The sequence below is a fragment of the Neovison vison genome, chromosome 5, assembly GCF_020171115.1.
Source record: "Neovison vison isolate M4711 chromosome 5, ASM_NN_V1, whole genome shotgun sequence".
NCBI classification, from domain to species: domain Eukaryota; kingdom Metazoa; phylum Chordata; class Mammalia; order Carnivora; family Mustelidae; genus Neogale; species Neogale vison.
Genome location: NC_058095.1, coordinates 5,670,162 through 5,694,769, shown reverse-complemented (window position 1 = coordinate 5,694,769; position 24,608 = coordinate 5,670,162). Strand labels below are relative to the sequence as shown.

General features: G+C 62.6%; 2 protein-coding genes across 5 annotated transcripts in view; one reads left to right on the top strand and one right to left on the bottom strand.

The window, feature by feature from the left end:
* The window catches only part of TMEM94 (transmembrane protein 94), a 19,975-nt gene extending 8,725 nt beyond the window's left edge, over positions 1-11,250 (top strand). Inside the window, exons 6-31 of one of the 3 annotated variants that reach the window (XM_044247446.1) lie at positions 51-202; positions 551-653; positions 880-966; positions 1,226-1,342; positions 1,681-1,737; positions 1,976-2,080; positions 2,220-2,372; positions 2,594-2,803; positions 3,283-3,592; positions 3,848-4,021; positions 4,387-4,489; positions 4,610-4,827; positions 5,737-5,918; positions 6,216-6,354; positions 6,577-6,692; positions 6,820-6,919; positions 7,253-7,361; positions 7,547-7,736; positions 7,955-8,032; positions 8,317-8,402; positions 8,676-8,757; positions 8,999-9,147; positions 9,235-9,329; positions 9,448-9,541; positions 9,715-9,885; positions 10,065-11,250. In XM_044247446.1, coding sequence (XP_044103381.1) covers positions 51-202; positions 551-653; positions 880-966; positions 1,226-1,342; positions 1,681-1,737; positions 1,976-2,080; positions 2,220-2,372; positions 2,594-2,803; positions 3,283-3,592; positions 3,848-4,021; positions 4,387-4,489; positions 4,610-4,827; positions 5,737-5,918; positions 6,216-6,354; positions 6,577-6,692; positions 6,820-6,919; positions 7,253-7,361; positions 7,547-7,736; positions 7,955-8,032; positions 8,317-8,402; positions 8,676-8,757; positions 8,999-9,147; positions 9,235-9,329; positions 9,448-9,541; positions 9,715-9,885; positions 10,065-10,137 — 3,453 coding nt within the window. In that variant the 3' untranslated portion in view covers positions 10,138-11,250. Of the gene's footprint in view, positions 1-50; positions 203-550; positions 654-879; positions 967-1,225; positions 1,343-1,680; positions 1,738-1,975; positions 2,081-2,219; positions 2,385-2,593; positions 2,804-3,282; positions 3,593-3,847; positions 4,022-4,386; positions 4,490-4,609; positions 4,828-5,736; positions 5,919-6,215; positions 6,355-6,576; positions 6,693-6,819; positions 6,920-7,252; positions 7,362-7,546; positions 7,737-7,875; positions 8,033-8,316; positions 8,403-8,675; positions 8,758-8,998; positions 9,148-9,234; positions 9,330-9,447; positions 9,542-9,714; positions 9,886-10,064 lie in introns of those variants that run through there. The other 2 variants (XM_044247444.1, XM_044247445.1) reach the window with 2 other exon arrangements.
* Positions 11,059-24,608, bottom strand: CASKIN2 (CASK interacting protein 2). 2 transcript variants are annotated; one of them, XM_044247448.1, is made up of 20 exons: positions 24,472-24,608; positions 22,785-23,328; positions 18,832-18,883; positions 18,215-18,312; positions 17,689-17,834; positions 17,495-17,590; positions 17,246-17,376; positions 16,956-17,064; positions 16,514-16,622; positions 16,190-16,284; positions 15,484-15,745; positions 15,244-15,365; positions 15,080-15,140; positions 14,909-15,000; positions 14,643-14,753; positions 14,452-14,553; positions 14,223-14,361; positions 12,579-14,057; positions 12,267-12,489; positions 11,059-11,888 (listed from the first exon to the last, which is right to left on the bottom strand). In XM_044247448.1, exons 2-20 carry the CDS (start codon positions 22,876-22,878, stop codon positions 11,798-11,800), a joined length of 3,612 nt encoding a protein of 1,203 aa, XP_044103383.1. In that variant the 5' UTR covers positions 22,879-23,328; positions 24,472-24,608; the 3' UTR covers positions 11,059-11,797. The 2 variants fall into 2 exon arrangements, with proteins under 2 accessions (XP_044103383.1, XP_044103384.1); XM_044247449.1 differs by having other exon boundaries at positions 22,785-23,286.

Genomic DNA, 24,608 nt, shown 5'->3' with positions numbered 1-24,608 from the left:
GTGGCTTCTGATTGAACTAATGCCTGTGACCCCTCCCCTGACTCTGGCAGGATGATGAGCACATCGTCTTGGAGCCCGGAGACCTGTTTCCCCCTTTCTCTCCACCCCCCTCCCCCCGGGGAGAAGTGAAGAAGGGGCCACAGAACCCCCAGCAGCACCGGCTCTTCCGAGTCCTTGAGACCCCTGTAATCGATAACATCAGGTCGGCTTGCCGTCCCGCCTTCCTTCTGGCACCCGAGTTCTCTCCCCTGGTGCCTTCGGGAGCAGGGGGTGGGCTGACAAGGAGAGAGCCTGGTTTATCCAGAGCTCCCCTTCGGGTAGGCACCCCTGTAGATTTTTTAACTTGAGTATCTCATGAGAATTCCTAGCCTGGGCCATTGTTCCTCTCCCCTCTGGAGCTCTGAGGGGACCACTCAAGAGGCTGCCCCAGACCCCTCTCCCAGGGAACAGGAGAGATGGTCTGACTCAGTGGTGCCCAGGCAGGTGGGTGTTTCCGGCCTCTCCCCCTCTCTGAAGGCTCGCCCAGCTACAGGGTCACCCCTCTCTGCAGATGGTGCCTGGACATGGCCCTGTCCCGCCCAGTCACCGCCCTGGACAACGAGAGGTTCACGGTGCAGTCGGTGATGCTGCAGTACGCGGTGCCCGTGGTCCTGGTGCGTGAGACGGGCCTCGCGGGGCAGGGGAGAGGGCCAGGAAATGGGGGAGCCTCGGGGCCAGATTCAGGTGAGCGCGTGAGAAGACGGGGAGGGGGGTGCCCAGAGTGAGATGGCCGGTTCTGGGGCTGGGTGGGGGTATGAATGGGCGGAGGAAGGGGAGCCTTAGAGCCAGGGTCCCTATCTGGGTGGGGGGCTAAGGCTGCGCTTCTCCTGTTCCCCGAAGGCCGGCTTCCTCATTACCAATGCCCTGCGCTTCATGCTGAGTGCCCCTGGCATTGCCTCCTGGCAGTACGCCCTCCTGCAGCTGCAGGTAGGCCCTGCCCTTGCCCCTCCATGGTGCCCTGCTCTTTCCTGGGAGGCTGGGTCCCCTCACGGGGCCCTGGCTGTCCCTCCCTCTGCAGCCCAGGGGTCACAGCTGGAGGATGTCTGCTCCCCTTCTTTTCCTGCGCTGGACAGCTGTCCCTTTCTACTCAGGGAATGGCTTCGGGGCCGGGGAAGGCCTCCCGTCCCTCCCTCTCCGCAGGCCAGCGGCTCTTTGAGAGGCCTCAGTGTGGTTCATGCTTCCCCAGGTCAATGGCGTCCTGCCCATCCTGCCCCTGCTCTTTCCAGTCCTCTGGGTCCTGGCAACCGCCTGTGGAGAAGCTCGGGTCCTGGCCCAGATGAGCAAGGCCTCGCCCAGCTCCCTGGTAGGTTGTTCCAAGGCATCACGGGGACAGCAACAAGAAAAAAATTGGGAGCCAAAAGAGGGTGTCAGCTGGGGCCCAGCGACTGGGTGCCGAGGTCCAGCCTCACTGTGGGCCCCTCTCCCCGGCACGGGCGGGCCCTGAGCTGCTCTCCGTGTGGAGGAGCCTTTAGGCTGGGCCGTGTGAGGCGGGGGGTCGTCCCTGCTGGTTCTCAGCAGACATGGGATTCCGGAACGGCCCCGGGTGTCCTTTACCAAAGGCATCGGGAGACTTGCTGGTGGGGGGGCCCCACCCTTGCAGCTTGGAGGCCTCCCTGAGCCGGTGTTCTTTTCTCGGTGCAGCTGGCCAAGTTCTCGGAGGACACTCTCAGCAGCTATACCGAAGCCGTCTCCTCTCAGGTACACTCACCTGGGACACCTTCTGCCCTAGGCCCTTGGAGCCGCCAACCTGAGCTCCCTCAAGCTGGCCTCAAGCTGGCCCCTGAGGTTCCCCTATTTTATGGCCTCGGAGCCTTCTGTCTCCTGTGGGCAGTGTGCGCTGCCCAGGCGAATGCCTCTCCACCCCGTCTTCCTGGTCCTCTGCCAGCCCCTGAGGCTGTCTCCAGGGAAATAACATGGACTTCATCTCTCCCACCAGGAAATGCTGCGTTGCATTTGGGGGCATTTCCTGCAGGTGATCCAAGGGACATCACCGACGCTGAGCCATAGCTCCAGCCTGCTGCACAGCCTGGGCTCGGTCACGGTGAGGGTGGCCCTGCGGGAGGACCCTGCCCCTGCTGGCCAGCTGCCGGGCTGTGTCCGGTGCCTGCCCACCATTTGAATGGACCCTGGCAGGTTGGGGAATGCCAGGCCCCCTCCCCAACCCCCATCTCTCCCTGCAGGTCCTGTGCTGTGTGGACAAACAGGGGATCCTGTCATGGCCAAACCCCAGCCCGGAGACCGTGCTGTTCTTCAGTGGGAAGGTGGAGCCCCCCCACAGCAGCCACGAGGACCTCACCGATGACCTGTCCACCCGCTCCTTCTGCCATCCTGAGGTAGAGGAAGAGGTAGGGCCGGCTCCCAGGGACCCCGCTCCGGGCCTGGCCAGTGGCCTCAGGGAGGGCGAGGCTGGGAGGGCAAAGGAAGGCTCCAGCACCGTTAGGATGTGCTTCTCGGCCGTTCAGGCAGAGCCTCCGCCTCAGAGCTGCCCTGCCTCCCTGGCCCGTGACAGCCAGCGGGATCCCGGTCCGAGGCCTGTGCTCCTTGTTCTCCTCAGCCCCACGAACGAGATGCCCTCCTGGCCGGGTCTCTGAACGCTTCCCTGCACCTTTCCAATGAGCAGGAGCGTGGCGACTGGCCGGGTGATGGTCCCAAGCCCCCCGAATTCTACTCTCATCACAAAGCCCACGGCCGCAGCAAACACCCGTCCGGCTCCAACGTGAGCTTCAGCCGGGACACGGAGGGCGGCGAAGAAGAGACTGGCAAGGTGAGAGCGGCGCGGGGGGCAGCCGCGGGGGGTCCTGGCCTCCCCCACTGCAGGGGCCAAGGGGGGCAGCCTGTCCCGCGTGGATGAAGCCCAAGGCACAGATGTGGCGGCCTCTGTTCCCAGGCCTTGGTGCTCGGCCGGGCAGGACGGCCTCCTGAGGCCTCCTCCAGGGCCGGGGAGGGAGACCCCTCTGGGTCTTGCGGATGGTGACTGGTTGGGGCAAGGCCCTTCTGGTCACAGCCTTCTGAAGACAGAAGGCTGGCGGCTCCCTCCCTGCTCCCTCCCTGCCCTGGGTGTCCTCCTCCCGGCTGCCATCGCTGGGCAGAGCTACCGGAAGCAGCCGAACCCCAGCAGGGACATGGGGAGGGGGTTTCCGGGAGGGATGGGACAAGCACGCACGGGAGCAGGCTCTCTGGGAAGGGGGTGCCTTCTCCCCAGCTGACGCTCCCCTCTTCCCTCCCCGGTTCCCCGTGACCCAGCCTGGGCTGGAGGGCGAGCCGTACGAAGCGGAGGACTTCGTGTGCGACTACCACCTGGAGATGCTGAGCCTGTCCCAGGACCAGCAGAACCCCTCCTGCATCCAGTTTGATGATTCCAACTGGCAGCTGCACCTCACGTCCCTGAAGCCCCTGGGCCTCAACGTGCTGCTGAACCTCTGCAATGCCGGCGTCACCGAGCGGCTGTGCCGCTTCTCCGACCACCTGTGCAACATCGCCCTGCAGGAGAGCCACAGCGCGGTCCTGCCCGTGCACGTGCCCTGGGGCCTCTGTGAGCTCGCCCGCCTCATAGGTGCGCTGGCCCCAGACTCTGAGCAGACCGCTGCCCCAGACCTTCGCGGGGAGCCCCGTCAGCCCTGTCGGCTTCCCTCCAGCCCCTGGAAGTCGGCCCCTTTCGACAGTGCTTCCTAGTCTGGGACAGTATCCAAGAGGGAAAGGGGGGAAGAACCAGCCTAGCCCGATGGGGGTTCTCTCCCTGCAAGGGAGGGAGGTGCAGGTGCCACAGGCTTCCTCCTGACACCCCAAGTTGCCATCCCTCCCCGTGCAGGCTTCACCCCTGGTGCCAAGGAGCTCTTCAAGCAGGAGAACCACCTTGCACTCTACCGCCTCCCCAGTGCCGAGATGGTGAAGGAGACCTCGCTGGGGAGGCTGTCCTGTGTCACCAAGCGGCGCCCCCCGCTCAGCCATATGATCAGTCTCTTCATCAAGGACACCACCACCAGTGAGCCTTCCAGGCTTGGCCGGCATCAGGCCAGACCTTTCCCCGGAACTTGGCGGGGCAGGACTTCTTTTAGGTGTCCCTTTTTCCCTTTTTTAAGGGGGCCTGGGCAGAGGAGCACTAGACTGCTTCCAGAGCCTTCCACAGATGTGGCAGGGGTTGGATTTGGGGACTGGTGCTGGGTTGGCGGTGGCCATAGGGGTTGAGGACCGTCTGAAGGCCCACAAACCCACACAGGCTTGGGGCATTCTACTCCCCAGGGGCTCCCTAGTGCCCTTCTCAAGGATGGCAGGGTGTTAATTGAGGCAGGAGTGAGAGGCGGCAGCGACTTGGGGCACTCACAGTTCAGCCTCTCCTCCCTGCCTCAGGCACAGAGCAGATGCTGTCCCACGGCACGGCTGACGTGGTCTTAGAGGCCTGCACAGACTTCTGGGATGGGGCGGACATCTACCCTCTCTCGGGTTCCGACAGGTAGGTGAGGAAGCGCGCCTCATGCTGATGGCAGGTAGCCCCGGCCATCCGCCCGCCCGGCTCACGAGCAGGGGGCACCTCAGGGCCACTCACCTCACTTTTGCCCCGCTTCCCTGGCAGAAAGAAAGTGCTGGATTTTTACCAGCGAGCCTGCTTGTCTGGGTACTGCTCTGCCTTCGCCTACAAGCCTATGAGCTGTGCCCTGTCCTCTCAGCTCAACGGCAAGTGCATCGAGCTGGTACAGGCGCCTGGCCAGAGCAGCATCTTCACCGTGTGTGAGCTGCCCAGCACCGTCCCCATCAAGCTGAGCACGCGCCGCAACAGCTGGAGCTCGGATGGTACCAGGCACATCTGTCCCGGGGGGAGGGGGGTGGCATGGGGGGAGCTTCCGGAGGGCTGTGGAATTCATCACAGTGGAGGGAACCGTGGGCTCGCTGGACCTTGAGCATCGAGGTGGCGCTCACTCTCTGGTGACGTGGGCAAGTCCCATAGCCATCTCACGGGCTCCCAGGTGCTCGTTCTGGCCCCCTCCCAGGTTTCTGGAGATACTCGGTGTGATAGCAGAGGGCTTTCTTTGGAAGTCAAAAAGCAGCAGTATTTATAGACCATGAGTCCTTTTTTTTTTTTTTTTTTTTAAGATTTTATTTATTTATTTGACAGAGATCACAAGTAGGCAGAGAGGCAGGTGGGGGTGGCGGGGGGTTAGCAGGCTCCCCACCGAGCAGAGAGCCCGATGTGGGGCTCGATTCCAGAACTCTGAGATCATGACCTGAGCCGAAGGCAGAGGCTTAACCCACTGAGCCACCCAGGCGCCCCTAGACCATTAGTCTTATTTGATCAGACAAAAAGGCCAGGTCGCAGTGCTGCTGGAACAGAGGGACTCAGAGCCACCCCACCCCTCCCCATGCTACCAAACAGACAGACTCACAGAGTCTTATGACCCCAAGACCATGAACTGCGGCCATGGCTGAGAGTGAGGGCAGCTCCCCCGGCCCTGGAGCAGGGCCGGGCTCTGTCGTTACTCCTTAGGATCATCACGTGACTGATGAGTACCTTTCCTTGTCTTTTCTCCCGTGTCTGTTGGCTCCTCTGTGTCTTGGCTGTGTGTGTGTGTGTGTGTGGTCCCCTGGGGCCCACATGCTCATTGATTTGGGTGCGGCATCTGTGTGTGTGGCCTGGGCTGCCTCCTGGAATCTGCTGGTTCCTGGGTGTCCCGGCTGGGCTTTGTGCCTTGTGCCTACCTGAAGAAGGGATCGGGGAGGTGCTGGAGAAGGAAGACTGCATGCAGGCCCTGAGCGGCCAGATCTTCATGGGCATGGTGTCCTCCCAGTACCAGGCCCGGCTGGACATCGTGCGCCTCATCGACGGGCTGGTCAACGCATGCATCCGCTTTGTCTACTTCTCTCTGGAGGATGAGCTCAAAAGCAAGGTGGGGCGGGACGCCTGGGTGGCTCAGTTGGTTAAGCAGCTGCCTTCGGCTCAGGTCATGATCCCAGCATCCTGGGATCGAGTCCCACATCGGGCTCCTTGCTCCATAGGGAGCCTGCTTCTCCCTCTGCCTCTGCCTGCCACTTTGTCTGCCTGTGCTCTCTCTCTCTCTCTCTGACAAATAAATAAATAAAATCTTAAAAAAAAAAAAGCAAGTTGGGGGAGAGCCGCCCCCCTCTGCCTCTGCTGACCCTTTCTCCCGTGGACCCGTCTGTTCACCGGCATCTTTCTTGTGCAGGTATTTGCAGAAAAGATGGGCCTGGAGACAGGCTGGAACTGCCACATCTCCCTGACGCCCAACGGTGACATGCCCGGCTCGGAGATTCCCCCCTCCAGCCCTAGCCATGCTGGCTCCCTGCATGACGACCTGAACCAGGGTGAGGGCACAGGTTTGGGGCAGGGACGAGGTGGGCGGGGGCGGTTCTAGAAGGAGCCTCCGTAGATCCTCCGTTGGAAAATGGCCCTCATCTCCCTGTGGTCACAACAGCTGACAGTAGAGGAGAGGAGACCAGAAGCAGGAAGTTCTCTGCCATCTTCAGGGCAAGAAAAGGCCCTCAGAAGGCTGACTCCAAGGTGAAGGACAGGTTTTTATCCCACAGTGTCCCGCGATGATGCGGAAGGGCTCCTTCTGATGGAGGAGGAGGGTCACTCAGACCTCATTAGCTTCCAGCCCACGGACAGCGACCTCCCCAGCTTCTTGGAGGACTGCAACCGGGTAGGATGGCAGGGCCCGTGCCCCTTGGCCCTCCGAGGTAGCTGACTGGCCGGCCCAGAGAAAGGAGGGAGGGAGGGAGGGAGCCTTCTCCCGACCCTGCGGCGACTGACGTCTCCGCTCCGTCCAGGCCAAGCTGCCGCGCGGCATCCACCAGGTGCGCCCCCACTTGCAGAACATCGACAACGTGCCCCTGCTCGTACCGCTGTTCACCGACTGTACCCCCGAGAGTGAGTCCCGTAGCCACGGCTGCTAAGGAGGCCCAGGCTCCCGGTGGGCTCTGCAGGAAGAGTCCCATGCGGGGGGTGGGGGGTGGCTGAGCGACCCGAGCTGGGAGGAGCCGGGGAAACGCAGTGGGCTGGAGCTGCGGGGTGCCCTTTCTAGCGAGTCGGAAGGGACAGCAGTTACGTGATATTCACGTGCTTGAGGGGAGGACCATCCCCAAAGTGGGGTCTGCTCCCCCTACCCCATCTCCTACTCTCCTACCCTGTGGGTCTCTGCCCAGAGCCTCACACAGGGCCCCAGACGCCTGACTCTTGTGCTCCCCGACTCTGCCCCCTCAGCCATGTGTGAGATGATCAAGATCATGCAGGAGTATGGGGAGGTGACCTGCTGCCTGGGCAGCTCTGCCAATCTAAGGAACAGTTGCCTTTTCCTCCAGAGCGACATCAGGTCAGGGGGACGCCCGAGTTTGGGGGCTCGCGTGGGGCAGGGGCACATTCTGTGGCTGATCTTGCTAGGGTTGGGACCAGCAGATTGGGCACGGTGGGGAGAGAGGGAGCGGGTGCTCGCCTCCTCCCATGGGATATGGCATGTGTGCAGAGTGTAGCTGATGGCTTTCCCCCCACACTGAGCAGCATTGCCCTGGATCCCCTGTACCCCTCCCGCTGCTCCTGGGAGACCTTTGGTTACGCCACCAGCACCAGCATGGCCCAGGCCTCGGATGGCCTTTCTCCCCTCCAGCTCTCGGGGCAGCTCAACAGCTTGCCCTGCTCCCTGACCTTTCGCCAGGAGGAGACCATCAGCATCATCCGGCTCATTGAGCAGGTGGGGGCTCGGGCTGGCACAGCGGGCAGGGAAGGGAGGGCTGCGCAGAGTGGGCAGGAATGACACAGGATCCGTCTGGGCTCCCAGGGGCTGATTTCCCTCCCAGAGAGGCTCACTGGCCTCCACCCTTTCCTAGCAGGAGCCTCTGGGGCATCTGGCTCTTGGCTAAGATTTGTCAGCTGTAGGCCCGGCCACACTCTGTCCCTCCCGGTCCATAGGCGCGGCACGCCACCTACGGCATTCGCAAGTGCTTCCTCTTCCTGCTGCAGTGCCAGCTGACGCTCGTGGTCATCCAGGTGAGCGGAGGCCTGCCCTGGCACCGGCCCTCCCCACCCACTCCTCCACTTAAGGTCCAGCTGAGAGTCGGGGGCGGTCGGCTGGGAGGATGTGGCACGGCCTAGGGGGGCCCTGGCCTCTGTGGAACCCCGGGGTCTTTGGAGCTGACCCATCAGCAGGATAGCAGCCCCTGGGGCCCCAGCTCCTCTGGGCATCTGTCTGGGCACAGGGCAAGGCAGCCACGGGGCTCCTGGCATCCTACTATTGGCCAGCCTAATCCTGCTTCCTGGCTCTCCTGGTCTAGTTCCTGTCTTGCCTGGTTCAGCTGCCGCCCCTGCTGAGCACCACGGACATCCTGTGGCTGTCCTGCTTTTGCTACCCGCTGCTCAGGTGAGAGTTATGCCATCCATCCTGGTCCAGGCGGGCGGGGCTGGGACAGCACGAGCAGCTTCAAGGAGCCCAGGTCCCCCTCCTCAGTGCTTATGACCCCCTGGCACAGGAGACACTGGCGGGGGTGGGGAGGCCAGGGGGGACCCTCCCTTGTCTTGTCCCATCTCCCCCTAGGCCTGCCCTCACTCCCAAAACTGCCGAAAGGCTTCCCACATGGGAATTGACGGACAGAAGGTCACAGTCCCCACCCTTCACCAAGTCCCTCCTTTTCAGCATCTCTCTGCTGGGGAAGCCCCCCCACAGCTCCATCATGTCTATGGCCACAGGAAAGAACCTTCAGTCCATTCCTAAGAAGGTAGGCAACGTGGAGCGCTGTGGGCCTGGGCCTTTGCTGAGGAACTTGGGTACCAAGGGGGCCGAGCCTTGGGAGACAGAGAGGGGCTTCGGTCAGAACGTCCCTCAACCGAAGGGGAGGTGGCTGTACAGAGCTGGGAAGGATCCTCTCCCCACCCGGCCTACCCAGTTCCCAAAGAGCCTGCGAAGCCCCGGGCCCGGGGGGCCACCCCAGGAGTGACGGGCCTCCCTTCGTTCTGCAGACCCAGCACTACTTCCTGCTCTGCTTCTTGCTGAAATTTAGCCTCACCATCAGCTCGTGCCTCGTCTGCTTTGGCTTCACGCTGCAGAGCTTCTGCGACAGCTCCCGGGCCCGCAACCTCACCAACTGCTCGTCCATCATGCTGCCCAGGTGCGGCCTGCCCCGCCCCTCCCCACCCGCCACTGCCCGCTTTCCCGGGGCCCAGCGTGGGGCTGAGTCCACCCCTTGCTCTGGCAGTCGAGCAGACACAGCTCCCGCCTGGTTTGACGACTTTGCCAACGGGCTGCTGACGGCTCAGAAGCTCACCGCCGCCCTGATCGTCCTGCACACGGGTGAGGGGCTCCCAGGGAGGAGGGGCTGGTGGGGGCTAGAGGGCCACCCTGGGGGCAAAGCCTCGGGTTGGGGGTGGGGTGTCTGACGCCCCCCCCCCACTGACCCCGTTTTCTCCAGTCTTCATTTCCATCACCCACGTGCATCGCACCAAGCCCCTGTGGCGAAAGAGCCCCTTGACCAACCTCTGGTGGGCTGTGACCGTGCCCGTGGTGTGAGTATCTGCGGGTGGACGTGGGGGAGGGGCCTTTGGCAGGACTGGGGTCAGAAATTCTGCTTCAGGGGGCTGAGCCGGAGGTCGGACGGTGCCCTCCTTGAGCTACTTGTACTGAGAACGGCAGGGAAGGAAGCCAGAGGCTCACATGGGGCTACGGCCTCTCCCTGCAGCCTGCTGGGCCAGGTGGTCCAGACGGCAGTGGACCTGCAGCTGTGGACGGACAGGGACAGCCCTGTCCACTTTGGCCTGGACGACGTGCCTCTGCTGACATGGCTCCTGGGCTGCCTGTCCCTGGTCCTTGTGGTGGTGACCAACGAGGTCGTGAAGCTGCATGAGATTCGGTGAGCCACCAACAGCACACTCCCTCTGGGCTCAGGCTTATTCTCTGGGCCTGTGACCTCCCAGGCATGGCTCCCCTGCTTGCCTCCGCTGCCTGGACTTCCCTTCTCCTCTGGGGTCCTGCCCTGTCGCTGGTCTGGGCTCCTGCTCTAACCCGGGCTCTTACTTCCTGCCCTACCAGGGTCCGGGTTCGCTACCAGAAGCGGCAGAAACTGCAGTTTGAGACTAAGCTGGGCATGAACTCCCCCTTCTGAGCCATCGGCCACCGTGGTCCTCACTGCCCTGGTCCTGGGGCTAGAGCCAGACTGGTTTCTGAGTCTGGGGAGTTGGTATCATGAAGGTTTCAGGGTTTCCTCTCGCACCCCATGGCACGGGAGGCCCAGCTCTGCATCCGACCCAACTGTCATCCTGACCCCCAGGACTTACTGTGGAGGAGCTGGTGAGCCGTGGCCTTGGCATCAGGACAGTCTGGTCTTGAATGTACAACCTAGTGCACTTAGCAGAGGAGCCCTTAGCCTCCGCCACCCGAGGACTGCCCCCTTTAAGGTCTCTTAGCCCGGGGCCTTCTGCTCTAGGGTCTCCAGGCAGAGCCATGAACCTGGTGGGGCCAGGACCTAAGTGGCAACAACCGTGGGAGGTCCAGACAGGCCACTGTGGAAGGCAGCAGCCTCCCTGCACCCCGCCTGTCTTCCTGGGGTAAGGGCCTGGAGGTGGTCGAGTACTTCCCCTCCCTCCCTTTGTGAGGGAGCCTCACGCTCAGACCTGAAGATGCAGACCCCCTGCCGTGCCCTGGCACCTCTCCCTGTGTCTGTCTTCAAGCTGGCCTGGCACGTCAGTCTTGGGGACACGGCCCAGGTTTCCTTTTGGCCCTCTGCCCTAGTTCTCCTTGTGAGAATGTTTTTACTGGTGTATATTTTTTACTGGAAATGAGCCTTTTAGGAATGAATGTAGACTGGTTTGTATTAAAACTTGTAAACTGCTTAAGAAAAATCTGTGGCTGGTCCATGAGGCAGCCACTCCGGGGCCCACCCAAGGCTTTGGCCGGTGAGTTTGCCCCGAAGCGAGGGGAGGGCCCAAGCCTTGCTCCTTCCCCACTGGTAGGAGCCCTCAGGCCTGGCCTAGGCAAGAACCCAGGGCTCAGAGGTCCGTGGCACAGATCCAAACACACAGCCGGATCACGTGGAATGACACTTTCATTGGGGTTAGTTGGGATAAGAGGTTAATAGTTACAAAGCGGGGCCTGGGCCACCCAGATCAGGCTTCCAGCCCCGAGGCGAGCCGTGCGCACTCTCGCCATGGTCCGCAGCCCCCCGTCCCCCATGTCCTCTCAGGTGGTTATAGATAGAATAAATTTCATTTAAAATATATGCATTTCTCTCTGCTTAAAAAATAACATTTACAGTTGAAAAGGTTTGGACTTTGGGGATCTGTTAATCCCACTGGCCCCACCCCCACCACCTTTGCCTCACTGAGGGCAGGCACGGGCAGGAGCAGGGGTGGGCGGCCACCACCGCGGAGACCAGGCCCCTGGCCGCTTCTTTATATGTCCCGTGAACACCTGTGTGGAGCCGGTCAGACACACAGCCTTCTCCAGCCTCCGCGTGTGCCTGGACAGCACAGCAGGTACCAAGAGGTCCTCGGCACTGGAGACCCTGGAGGTGGGGGAGAGCACAGGGAGCCCCCCAGGAGCCCGGCCGCCACCTTTATCCCCGGGGCGGAAGCTCTTGCCAGGGTCCCTGTCCACAGGCCAGGGCTGACTGCTCAGGTTACACACCGGGAGGGGACTCCGCTGAGATGTCAGCTTCCGCTTCCGTGGAGACGACTCTGGCTCTGACAGCACGAGCTTCTGTGTGGGGGTTCGAAGGCCGCAGATGCTGCAGGTCGCGAGGGGCGCGGCTGAAGGCCACCAGGGGCTCAGTCCAGCATGGCGTCCAGCTGGTTGGCCAGGGCGTCAAACATGGTGCTGATGTCATCCAGAATGTGCTTGGTGGAGGTGCCGGGAGGGCTGCAGTGGGGGAGGGAGCGGGTCAGAGCAGAAACTGGGCCGTGGTGGGCAGGGGCTGTGCCTGCGTTCCCGGCCGGTGCCAAGCACCTAGTGTGTGTCTTCTCCGGGCCCTTCCGTGAGGGCGCTCGGGCTCGGGGGAGCTGAGGTGCTCGAGCTGACGTGCCTCTCAGTGGCAGCTGCCAGGATCCCCCACAGGTCAGATATGGGGGACTTCAGAGCCCGGGCTCCTCCTGTCCCAGTAAGGGTCGCCCCAGTCTCCGGATCGGTCTGCTCCCCCGTCCCCGCCGACATTCCCAGGACCCGGGGAAGAGGAGTTGGGGGGAGCTGCTCCTGCACTGCAGCCCTCTCCCTCCCCGCCCAGCACCCAGCACCCCTCACCCCTCTCGCTCCTCAGCGCCGATGCTCTTCTCCGCTGCCCTCAGCGCAGCTGCCAGGGACGAGCTGGTCTGTTCCAGCCTCTGCTGGGCCCGGCCAGAGCCCGCAGCTCCAGTGCTCTCGGGCCTTGGAGGCGGCACAGGGCGGGGGCCAAGCCGGGGAGCCAGCTTAGGGCCAGAAAATGCCAGCTGGGTGCAGGCCACAGACACAGGCTTGGGGACTGTTCCTGCAGAGACAAAAAGGTTGGCTGTGACTCAAGAGGGGCTGGACACGACCCTTGGAAATGACACCCCACCCCGCGGCCCCGCCTCATACCTGCACTGGGCGCCTTGATGAGGGCTGCAGGGGAAGCAGGGGGCTCCGTCTCCCCAGGCTGCCCACCACCTGCCGAGTTCTCCGGAGCAGGCCCGGGGCTGGGGGCCACAGGGGGCTGGGCTGGGAGGCCGGGAGAAAGAGGCACTGGAGCTCCCTGAGTTGGAAGGCTGCTGGGGTCAGGCCGGGGAGGGCTGGGATCCGCTGAGGAGGAGTGGGGCTCCCCGGGGGGCTGGGAGGGCAGGGAGGCAGAAGCGCTGGGTGTAGCACCGGCCACCCCGAAGGCCAGAAGTGCCGTCTGCAGTGGTTCTCTCTCCCGGCATTTGGGCCTCCGCTTAACAGTGTCTGACTCTGTGAGGTTGAAATCCAGGCCAGCCGGCACAGGTGCTTCCCGGGATGGGGGTCCCGCTGGCTTCGGCCGCTGTTTGATGGTCAGGTTCCCCTCCTCCGCAAATGGGAGTCCCTCCCCTGAGCTTCCCCGAGATGGGGGCGTCCCCTCCGGCCCTGGTTCTTCCTCCTCTGTGTCCGACACGGGGCCAGCTGGGGCGGGCGGGCTGGGGGGCTCCAAGGGGCCGGCTGGTTCGCTCAGTGTTCGCCTTCGGGGCACAGAGGCCCCCTCCTTAGGTCCCGGGCTCCCATCTACAGGAGGAGGCTCCGTGGGGGGGCCAGAGACGGAGCTGAGTCGCTTAGGGGGTGGGGGTGGCGGGCCTTTGCGTCGGGCACGGAGGGCGAAGGACTGGCTGCGGGGAGCCCCTCGCGCTGGGGTCGGGCTAGGGCTGGTCCGCGCTAGGGCACTGCGTCCCGGCCGCCGGGTGAGGGTGGCGTAGCTGCCCAAGGCACTGCCCACCGACCCTTCGGCCTCCCCCTCTGCTTCCCCATCCTCAGGGCCAGGGCGGCTCAGGCTGTGGGACCGGCGCTTGGGCCGAGGTGGGTCCGGAGGGGTGGCAGGGGGACCAGCCAAATACGAGAAGGCACGAGGCGCGCCCGGAGGTGGCCCTGGGGCTGGGCTAGAGGGTGAGCCCTGGGGATACATAAACACATAAGGGGGGGTCCCCTGGCCAGGAAGTGGGGAACAAAGCTTAGGAGGCCGCTCTGTGCCCTCTGGAAGGTTCCTCTCCTGTGGGGTCCCAGGGTCTCCGCCACTGGGCTGGGGGGCAGGCTGTTCCTGTGAATGACCGGACCCTCGTGAGCGTGCTCCAATGCTCTCCTGGCTGGGGGAGCGAGCAGGGGGCAGGGGGAGGGGCTCAGGGCCACCCCCTGCCATGGCTGCCTGCAGCTCTGGGCTTAGCTCGCTGCCCTGGAAGGTGAGGAGGCGCGGGCCAGCTGCAGCCGGACCATCCCCATTCTCCAGCCCCTCGATAGCCATCAGCTCTGGGCCTCTGGCGAGCCGGCGGCCGCCCTCCGCTGGGGCCTCCCCCTGCAGTAGGCCCCGCCGCAGCTCGGCCAGCCGCTTTACTCCCAGCATGAGCTTCTTCTGATGACCTGAGAGGGGAGGGGTAGAGGCCACGGGGTCAGCTGGGGCTGCAAAGGGCCACTCCAGACCCTCTTGGCCCCCATGCTCCCTCCTGGGCTTGAACGCTGCACTGTTTCAGAGCCCCTTGGAGGCACGCGGGGGGCCCGGTCAGGAGGCCCCAGGGCAGTTCTCACCAAGCTTGTTGACGCCGATCTCTTGCAGCTCCTCCCAGGTGAGGTCGGCCACCAGCCCCATGGAGTCGTAGCCGCTGCTCACCAGGTGCTTGTGGTACTGCGGCAGCCCCAGCGCACACAGCCACTCCCGCAGGTCCACCTGGGAAGGCACGCGAGCCTCAGCGCCCCGGCGAGGAAGGGCCCCGATGGCCACAGCTGAGGCTGGGAGCCGAGAACGGCCCCTGCTTACCGGGATGTAGTTGGGCAGCCACTCGGCGATGCTGAGCTGTGCGATCTCGGAGGCGATCTTCTTCCGGTGGCCAGGCTTGGTCACGCCGATGGCCGTCAGGTCCTGTCACACAGACTCGTGCCATCAGGCCCCCCCACCCCCCCAGCCACCTCCCGCAGGGCCCACTGCCGCCCTCCTGCCGTGGCACCTACCTCGGGAGTCATCCGGCTGATGGTTGGCACGTCGTAGCCAGCCTGCAGGAAGTGGGTGGTGTAACCTTCCAGCTGGAACTCACTGAGCCAGTTATGAATGGCCTGGGCATCCTGCGGCACGGGGGCAGAGGCCGAAGTTAACAGAGCAGCGTGTGCTGAGGCAGAGCCGAGGCCGCGGCCCAGCCTCCCCTGGGCGCCCGGCCTGAGGCCCGTCCACACCACCGCACCCCCAGGGCTCGAAGCCCACTTCTGGGCAGGGCTCTCACCTTCCCCTCCAGCAGCTGCTCCGGCCTCACGTCCTGGGTGAAGAGCTGCTCCCCAGAGCGGTAGTTGGCCAGAGGGCGGTGGCTCAGGTTGTCTTCAGGAGGGAGAGAGAGAGGGAATCAGAAGGGGCACACTGGAGGGGTGTCTACCCGGGTACCATGTGCCCCTCCTACCTGCCAGGGATGGGGGGTGCAGTCCCGGCAGCACCTGATCCTCTCCTGTGGGAGGCAGCGGCTAGAGACAGGGAAGGAGCAACTCAGCATGTGGGGAGCTGACAGCAGCAGGGACAGCTCTGACCCACTCCCCATGCCCCCTCCCTCCTCCTCCTCCCTCCCACCTGGGCGTTCTCGATCAGAAGGCCAGTGCCATGGCCGTTGGTGCCCTCAGAACTCTGCCCGCTGCCAGCACTGCGGATGCTGCCCACGCTGCCCTCGCTGCCCACGCTATTCCTGTCACCTGCTGCAGGAGCAAAGCAAAGGGGTTAGAGTCCCAGTTGGCCCCGCCAACAGCTGACTGGCAGCTTGCCACAGCCAGACGCCCACCCCAGTGTCCTGCACTGCCCTCTGGGAGGGCGTACCTGGGCTGTCTGGGCTGAGGCCCACCCGAGGGAGCTGGCCATAGGTCAAAGGGTGTAGGGGGTCCTCAGCAGGGGGCTGCGGTGTCCGAGAGAAGCCTGGGCGTAGGGGGGTGGGGGCCGATGGGAGGCGGGGTGCGAGGACGCCCACCCGCTTGCTGACCACCTCCACGATGCCTGGAGGGAAGTAGCCCACACGGTCCGTGCCCCTCTGGCTCTCATGGATGTGGCCCTTCCAGCGGCCGTCGGGATGCTGTTCCAGCACCTGGGGCAGATGAGGCATTGGGGAGACGATGACAGCAATCACTTCCTGCCCCAAACATGGGCAGGCAGCCAGCCCTATAGCCACAGTCCAGCTCGTCCTCTCCCCACGAGCAGCTGATGCCCGAGTGCACGCACAGCTCTGCCCTTCCTGCCGGCATCCAGCCCAGTCCTCGGCATGCCTCCTGGGCATACACAGGAGAGTCCCGGCGTCAGCCTGGGTTCAAATCCCAATGCTGGTGTTTGCCGTGGGGTCTCAGGCAAAACACTTTAATTTCTCTACGACTCAGTTTTATCATGCCCAGAAAGGAAACAGTTAAATAGCACCTACTTTACCCAGGGCGGGAGGAAGTCAGTAAGAGAGTGTATGTAAAGACCTTAGCAGGTGCCCACGCAAGTGACAGCAATCGTTGGTGCTAGCAAAGGAACGCCCGCACCGGGTCCTCACCGTGATGACGTCCCCTGCACGGACGTTGAGAGCAGTGGGATCATGGAGGTTCCAAAAATCCTTGAGTGCCCGGACCTTCAGGATCCCCGAGGCCTCTGAGAGAAAAGGCAGGGCAGGGCATCATCTGAGGGTCCCTAGGGTGTCTTCCCGCCCATCATGTCCCCTTCACAATCCTCCTCCAGGTTCCTGGAGTCCCCTGACCAGCCCTGGTTTGGGAGCATGACATCTCACTCCTGGGACACTGTTCCTGCCTCCCTTCCTAGTCCCCACGGGAGTGGCTCCGGACACCCAACCTGGGCGGGGTGTTCTCTCATGCACACTCACCCCGCAGGAGCTGCTTGATTTCGCGGCTGGCCTGGGAGGTGGTGAACTGATTCACGATGTCCAGCGCCGTCTGGTTATACGTGTTCCGAATGTTCACGTCCACCCCGCCCTGGGAGCCCAGCACAGCGTGAGCAGGCACAAAGCGCTCTGCTTGCCATCTCCCCCAGTCCTCACCACCGCCCGGAGGTGAACAGTGAATACCGTTTTCAACTTTTACAGATACAGAAACCGGAAGCTCAGAGATAGGATTGAAGATGAGCTCAAGGTCACTCGGCTGGCGAGAGGCAGAACCGGGGCTGGAACCAGGTCTGTCTGCTCTCCAGCCACAAGGCCGCGGCCCACCCAAAAGCCACATTGTTGGTGGAGACCCCCTCCTGTGCCTCCCCAGCTGTCCCTCGCCACAGCCCCCAGTGGGAGGAGGGGTGAAGGCACCCACACCCACCTCCAGAAGCAGCCGCACCACCTCTGTCTTGCCGTACAACGCAGCCTCGTGGAGTGCTGTGCCGGTCTTGGTCTGGCGGTTGATCTCGATCCCAGCTCTAAGCAGCTGCCTGTAGTTTGGGGGGGGGCAAGTTGCAGGGGTGATAGGGGGCAGGAGAGGAAGCAGATTGCCCGGGGGTGCTGGGAGAGTGACCCAGAGCCCGAGAGAAGAGGGCCACAGGGCAGGGCACTAATGGGACATCACCCATTCCGCAGGAAGGGGATGAGGAAGTGGGGGGGGGCAGTGGGTACCTGATGACCTCTCTGTGGCCATTCTTGGCAGCCAAGTGCAAGGGCGTGGTGTAGTTGGGGTCACAGGGGTCCTTGGCCTCACCCTCCAGCAGTGCCACACACAAGTGACTATTCAGTAGCAGCTGGGCCACCTGTGGCAAGCAGCACCCAGACAGGTCTTTCTCCTGAGATTCCCCCATTCCCGCCCCACAGTCACCCAGGACCTAGTACCCCAAGTACTAGGTACTAAGTACCCCTAGTACCCCTCACCTTGAGCCGCCCAAACTCGCAGGCCAGATCCAGGGGCGTCTTTTTCGCCTTGTTGACCAGGCACGGGTTGGACTGATGCTGGAGGAGCATTTCTGACTAGGGTGGAGGAAACTGAGTGAGGGGTCTGGCCCGGCCAGCCCCCCCCAACCAACCCCCGGCTCTGGCACCCCTCACGGGCAGGCAGGCTCACGTACCACTTCGTAGTGTCCGTACTGGGCGGCCAGATGCAGCGGGATCTGCCCGTCCAGCGAGGCGGCGTTGACGGCTGCAGAGGCGCGCAGAAGCAGCCGCACGGGCTCCAGCCGGCCCTGCCAGGCCGCGTAGTGCAGTGGGCGCATGCCTGCAGAGGGGAAGGGGATCTGGGGACGTCCTGGGACGCTGCGGGGGCAGGCGAGGGCACTGGGCAGAGTCTGGACTCACCCCAGCTGTAGGGGGAGGCAGATCCAAGGGGAAGGGCTGCTGCTTCGGTCAGGGAAACGTCTGGTTGTGTGGGGCTGAAGTCGGAATCCCACCTGGCCCCCCACGGGGGGGTCTCAGGGCAGGAAGGCAAGCTGAGCCTCCTCACTTGAATAACGGGGCATCAGAACCACCCCCAGCTCCCCAGAAGGCCATGAAGATGAAAAAGAACCAGGGAAGCTATGCGATGTATTAGCACTGCTGGGATGTGGCACAGCAGACTCTGACCACAGGGTGTGGCCAGGGAGCACCCTGGGGTCTCACCATTGCTGTCCTTAATGTCCACGGTGGCCTGAGCCTCCAGCAGCAAGGCTATGAGCTCCAGGCTGCCCCCCAAGGCGGCATGGTGGAGAGCAGAGAATCTGGTGTGGCGGGACACAAGGGAGGGGTGTCTGCTGAGTGGTCCCCCACCCCCCCAAATCCTGCTCCTCCACACCAGACCCGTCCCGGAGGCTGGCAGGACTGAGTGACTTGCCCACTGTGCCCTCGCTCCCCCACCCTGCCAGCCCTGCCGTGGGAGTGCGGAGCAGCCGGCCTACAGCATGAAAGGGCTCAGTGTCTGGGCTGAGAGGCCTGTTTGTCTGGCCTCCCCCCCAGCCAGCCCAGGGGAGGGGGCCGTGGGAGCAGGAGCCTCAGGGCTCCTACCCTCTGGGGAGAAAAGGGGGCCTAGCAGGAATCTGACCCAGGAGGCCCCTCAAAGAGGCACCGGGCTCCCTCCCCTCACTCGAGGACAGCTCCACACGCAGGAGGGTGGGGAGGAACCAGGGCTCTCAGCAAACACGATTCAAGGGCCAAGTTTGAGAGGGGAAGGGACTCTAGGGGCAGGTCTTTCCCCTTACCCCTCCCCCACCCCACAGCTCTTGAGAGGGGTATGGGCTCACCCGTCAGCGTCCTGGTAGTTGACATTGAGTCTCTTCGTGGAGCCGAGGAGTTCTGGGGGATGGGAGCAGAGGGCATCAGGACACTCTAGAATGATCTGCTCCCACCTGTATCCTGACGAGTTCTCCCTCCCCACGATTCCCCAATCCAGCTGACCTCTTGGTGTGCAAGAAAGAGCCTGCCCCATGGCCCTTCGGCTGTCCTGTCCCTAGAGTTCTTCAGCCAGCCGCAGCAGGGGCCTGGCTTCCCCGGGCCCCCAGCCCAGCTTGTTTATAGGGCCAAAGGGGGCGGAAAAGGGGGGCACTGGCATGCGTGCCCTCACTGGACAGGCCCACGAGCACATGGTTAGCATTCCTGCCTGAGCGGGCCAAGGAGAGTCTCATTGTCTCCCAGGGCAGAGGGGGCTGACGGAGAGAGGAGAGGGGCACCAGATGCTGGAGGGGAGCAGGGCAGATGCCCGAACTGGACCCTTATCGGCACACCGCAGAGGGGGCATCGCCCTTCGGCACGCCTTACACCTTAGCCATTACCGTCCATGTGCTGTCCTCCAGCAAAACTGGTATAGCTCCCACCCCCCGCCGCGGCCACCGCTCCTGTCAGGGGAGTAACTGCTGATTCTGCACCCACATGCTCCCGGCAGAGAGGTCCACGCCCCACGCAGAGGGCTCTCTGCTGGGTGATGGCCAGAGAAGCCAGGGGCACAGGCAGGACACTGGTCCATCCCCCTTCCGGGAAGGGTGACGGGATTCAGGCAGGTGTGCTCCAGGTACTGGCCAGGGTACAGGAGGGGGCGGTCCTTGGTGAGTGCTGGGAGAGGAAGAGGAATGTCTGTCGCAGGCGGCCGGTCTCCTGCTGCAACCCACCCCTGCTGGGAAGGAGGAGGCCTGGCTCAACCCGGGCTGGGCAGGGTGCCAAGCATGCTGGTCCAGGCCTGCCCTCCGGGCCCTAGTGGGCCCCAGTACACCCCAGCAAGACAGGGCCTCATTCCAACAGGCAGGGATCAGCTCAGGGGTGAGGAGCATGGGATGGGGAGAGAGGGGACAGCTACATTTAGGACCGAGCCGAAGTGCACTACACGCTACGGAGAAAAGGTAAATACAGAGCTGGGCAGTGATGGAGGGGTAAGGAGGTGGGGGCCGCTGGCAAGAAACAGAGGCCTCCCTGCCGTCCTCTAGCCCCCTCGGAAAGTCCTTGTCACACAGAGCCAGTTAGGGAAGGAGAGGGGCTTTTAGGAGCAGGAAGTGTGTGGTTCCAAGTCTCCCCCTTACTGGCTGCGTGACCTTGGGCAGCCATGGGACCTCTGTGAGCAGCACTGAGGACAACGAGGTCGGCAGGAAGGAGAAAGTCCCTCCACCTGCTGCCAGGCCTGGCCAGTCCGGGATGGGGCAGCTCCGCAGTGAGATACAGTCCCTCTGGGGAGTGGCAGGACAATGTGACAGGAGGGACAGACAGGAACAGGGGCAGGGCCAGGCTGGGTGGCTCTGTTCTTTCCAGAACAATGGCCGGAAAGGCGGTGGGGGAGAGAAGCTCAGAGTGACTGGGCTAGGGACCTTGGCTGGAGGGAGGAGGGTCCTGGTTCCTGGCAGCGGCTCCAGCCACTTCCCCTGCCGGGCAGCCTTCTTCCCGACCCGGCTCTGGGGTGGAGGGGTCACTCCTGATTTAGGCTCAGGCAAAGGATGTGAGCTCACTGGGCCACCCTCGGCCCACTCTGTTTCCTCTGGCCAGAAAAGGAGACAGTTCGGAAAAGGGAGCAGGGGAGGGAGGGAGGGAGGGCAGGGGCAAGGCCAGGGCAACCACGCCCTTCTCCACCCAGCCACCTGCTCCCTCAAGAGGACCACGGTGGGCAGGGAATGCCAACCCCCAAAGGGACCAGAGAGCAAGTGCAGGAGGCTGAGGGAGCATCTCTCTTTGGTCAGCCAGAAGACTCTAGCCACCTACCAGAAGGAAAAAGGGGAGCCCTGACACCTCCCTTTCGATCAGTTTCCTTTGCCCCCCTGTGTCATGGAGCAGGAATTCCCGGCTTCCCTTCTGAGGACTGCTTTAGAGTCACCTGGAGAACTTTCTGATTCACACGGTCTCAAGATCTCTGTGACGATTCTAATTCTGCGGGGGAACGGGGAATCTGCACTTTCAGAACAGCCACTAGGTAATTCTGATGGGCAGCTAAGTGAAGGAGCAGAGGGGAGAGGACAGGAACTTGACTGTGATCTGCCCCATAATGGCTGTGTGACCTTGGGCAACTCGCTAATCCTCTCTGAGTGTCAGTTTCTTTATCTGTAAAGCAGATACAGATATACCAATTTCACAGGAAATCGAGGACTTAGGCTATTTCGTAAACTATAAGGTCTGCAAACATCACCCTGTGATCTTTCTGCTCCAGCTTTCCCTGCTTCTCCGAGGACTAGGAGGGGAGGCTCTGTGTCAAGGCTTCACAAGGAATCCCAGGACCCTGTCACTCTGTGCCTGGTGCCTACACAATGTGCAAGTCCCCTTTGGGGCTGATGGAAGGAATCTCTTCCCCTCCATGCATTTCCCCTGGGGCACGGGGCACGTTCCTGGAGCCTAGCTATGAGGTTCCCACCACCAGCGTCCAGACCCCACCCGCCTGCCCTCCTCTAGGGCCTCACTGTGAGGCCCCAGAACTGGGAGGCCAGCAGCAGCTCACCCAAGGCCCTACTGGGCAGGTTGCCAAAAATAACACAGAGGTGAAGGGAGGAGGGGGAGTGGCTCCCACCCTTGGGCCTCCGGGGCCCTCCTAGGACCTCTTTGGCACCTTCCTTCCACTGTGCTCGCCCCGTATCCACTTCCCCAGGGCACAGAGGCCATACTACCTGGCCTTCCTCCCGGCCGCAGCCAAGTCCCATACCCTAGCTCTCTTGCCCTGGTGTACAGGTGGGTACACACACATGTGCATGACTCCCAGGCCCTGCAAATCCATCCTCTGGCACCCCAAACTCCCAGGTGTGGTTGAGGATAATTAGTTGTCTTCACGTAGTCACGGGGGCCCCTTCTTGTGCACAGGGCCAAGGTGTGTCTTGAGGCTAGAGCCCCAGCACTCTGAGGGAACCCTCCCTCCCCCCAGCCCCAGTCTGGTTGCAGGAGCTACCTCATGTCCCTACTGGTCTCGAAACTCAGGGGACAAATCCAGTGTCCTCTTAGGACAGCTCAGAGAACTCAACCTTAAAGCCCAGAGGTTGGAGGTGGGGGGAGACATCTCACCACAGAGGTACCCAAGAAATGGGGTTCAGGTGTGGTCACTCATGCATGGAACCCCCACAACCCTGTCAAGGGTTTTGGAGAAACTTCTAGAAAGTTAGCTTTGGCCACACATACCCCCAGCGACACAGGCAGCTAAGTCAAGGGGAAGGGGCTTTAGCAAGCGCTGAGATAGTGATCAACTTTGCTTTAAGCAGTAGAGCTCTTTTTAAAAGCTATCTTCTGGGCATCCCCATTAAGCCGTCATAAATAAACATTTGCTGTTGTTGAATTGGGGGATGGGCTTGGAACCGCTGCTTTTCAATCTTTCCCAACCCCACTGCCAGAAATCTCCTGCTTCCAAAGAATACATCAGCAAAACCACCTGCTAAAGGCCACTCTACAAGGGCAGGAATTTCAGTCTGTTTTATCCACTGCTGCCACATAATGGCCTGGTGCCTAGAACAAAGACTGGCACACAGCTGGTGCTAAAAAAAACTCAAACGAATGTATTTCAACCCATTCACTTTACATGTGAGGAAACTGAGGCCCAGAGAGGCTAAGTGATTTGCCTAAGGATACACAGCAAGGGGTAACCCAACTTCCTCTGTGGCTGTCCCATAGAGGCATTTCTTACAGAACAGACAGTCCTCCCACCCCCAAAACCCCAGATCACAGTGACCCCCACCCAAGCCCCTCTCTGTAGCCTGAGCACTCAGGGCAGGGTCTCAGCTAGACAGTCACCCCACCAAGCACTCACTTGTCTTTGCGGCCTTGACCTTAGCCACCAGTTTCTGCACACCAGTCACATCTCCGTTCTTGACGGCGAGGATCAAGTCCTGTTCACGACCCATTCCGGTCCCTGGGCTGGGCTCTGGGATCAGGAGTCCAGGCAGAGGCAGGAAAACTTCAGGTCTAAGCCAAGGCGTCAGGGTGCCATGCCTTGGCCCGTTGGAGGGCCAGGAGTCCTGGGGAAGGGAGTCTGGTTTCCCAAGCAGTGGGCTTCTTGTTAGGCACTGATGGGTACTCCCTCAAAGTGTTTCATAAGCAGCCATCACAAGCAGGAAAACCGACTTCTGAGGGGGTGGAGGCCACGTGGAAACCTGGACAGAGACCTTCTTGCAGTGCCTGATGGCCCAGGGATGGGCTGGGACGGGGCACGCGAATCTTCCTGGTGCGGCTCGGGAGCACCGATGCCCACCCAGAGCGCAGTCAGCATTCCCTTGGGCCTCGGGCAGCAGCAGTGGACAAGTCTCGGGGGTCTGGAAAAAGGTGCAGTGCCTCTGCTGAATGTGGGTCCAGGCCTGCGAGGGTCCCAGAAGCAGGGCTCAGAAGTGTAGGACAGGGCTTCTAGGGAGCCCCCCAAACCACCCTCGCTACCCTTTGGAGTCAAGGAAGGGCCAAGCCACTCAAAGGGGGAAGACAGCTGCCAGGCATGAGAGGAGTATTTGGGGGGAGGCGGTGACTTTCTGGGAGAGGGAGGCTGAGTCACTGAGGCCCCAGGGCACCTGGCAGCACCTCAACCTGGGGCAGGAGGGGCCCTGGCAGCACGACACACAGAGGCAGGCTGGGCCAGCAGCCTGTTCTCCACAGCCCCGGGCTCTGACACCCACAGACAACTGGTGGGCCAGAAGGTGGGGCCTGGAAGGGTCACGCACAGGCAGACAGGCAAGGGTCACTCCCTGTGGAAGGTGCCTGCCCCAGACTCCTCCCAATCTAAGCTTTACTATAATAGCTGGATGCCCTAGCCCCAGGCTCTTTAAGTATTCAGAGCGCGGAGTGGGGAGCTTATAGCTCCCCATTTTTGGCGGGGATCTGACTGCTGGACTGGGAGGCTTTACAGCACCTGTTGCTGACCCATCCTCACCCCTTGTGCGGGATGGGAAGCAGCCGGGTGCAGAACAGACACAAGAACTGGGGCGTGCTGGCAGAAGGGGCTGCCTGGCCCCCCAAGCCTGAACCTGAGGCCCGGAGCCCCGACTTCGCTGCAGAAAAGCTTACGTCAGTTCTCAGTGGCCAGGAATTTGTTGCCCGAGCCCTGTGGCATGAGACCCGTGCAGGCCTGGGGCCCTAGCTGGGGTCTCCTTACTCCTAGAACGTCCCAAGCCCAACCCAAATGGCACTCCTGATCTTGCCCGCAGCCGACACAGGAGGAGGACGCCCCTAGTAGTGCTTGGGGTCGGGCTGGCTCCCCCGCCCCCCGGAATGCCCGTCCAGCGCCGCGCAATCCCCCCAACCCAGCCCAACCCGGGCCGACCCGGGGAACAAAGCGGCGGGAGCGACCGGGAGAGCCAAGCGCCGGAGGGATTGATGCGGGAGGACGGAACAGGGGCGCGAAGAGGACGGAAGGAGCAGAGAGACGAAGGCTCCCGCAGATCTCGAAAGAAAAGTTAGTTTGTGCCCGCCCTCAAAGGTGCTGACCCCCCGCGCAGGCCCCGCAGTCTCACCTCTCTCAGCTGCCCCGCCGGGGGTCTGGCTGGCCCTGCTTGGTCCTTGGCACTCTGGACGGTGGCTCCCACTGCCCCCCTTACCCCTTTTCTCCTCCTTCTCCTCCTTTTCCAAGACCGGCTCGGCACCTCCCGCA

Bases quoted from the DNA above. Each gene is read 5' to 3' on its own strand.
- CASKIN2 (XM_044247448.1), bottom strand. From the start codon at position 22,878: ATGGGTCGTGAACAGGACTTGATCCTCGCCGTCAAGAACGGAGATGTG. The intron at 16,285-16,513 runs GTGAGTGTGCAT...CTTTTCTCTCAG, and splicing joins AATCAAGCAGCTCCTGCGGG to AGGCCTCGGGGATCCTGAAG. The intron at 15,001-15,079 runs GTAGGAGGGGCA...TCCCTCCTGAAG, and splicing joins GCACCCCCCATCCCTGGCAG to ACAACCTGAGCCACCGCCCT.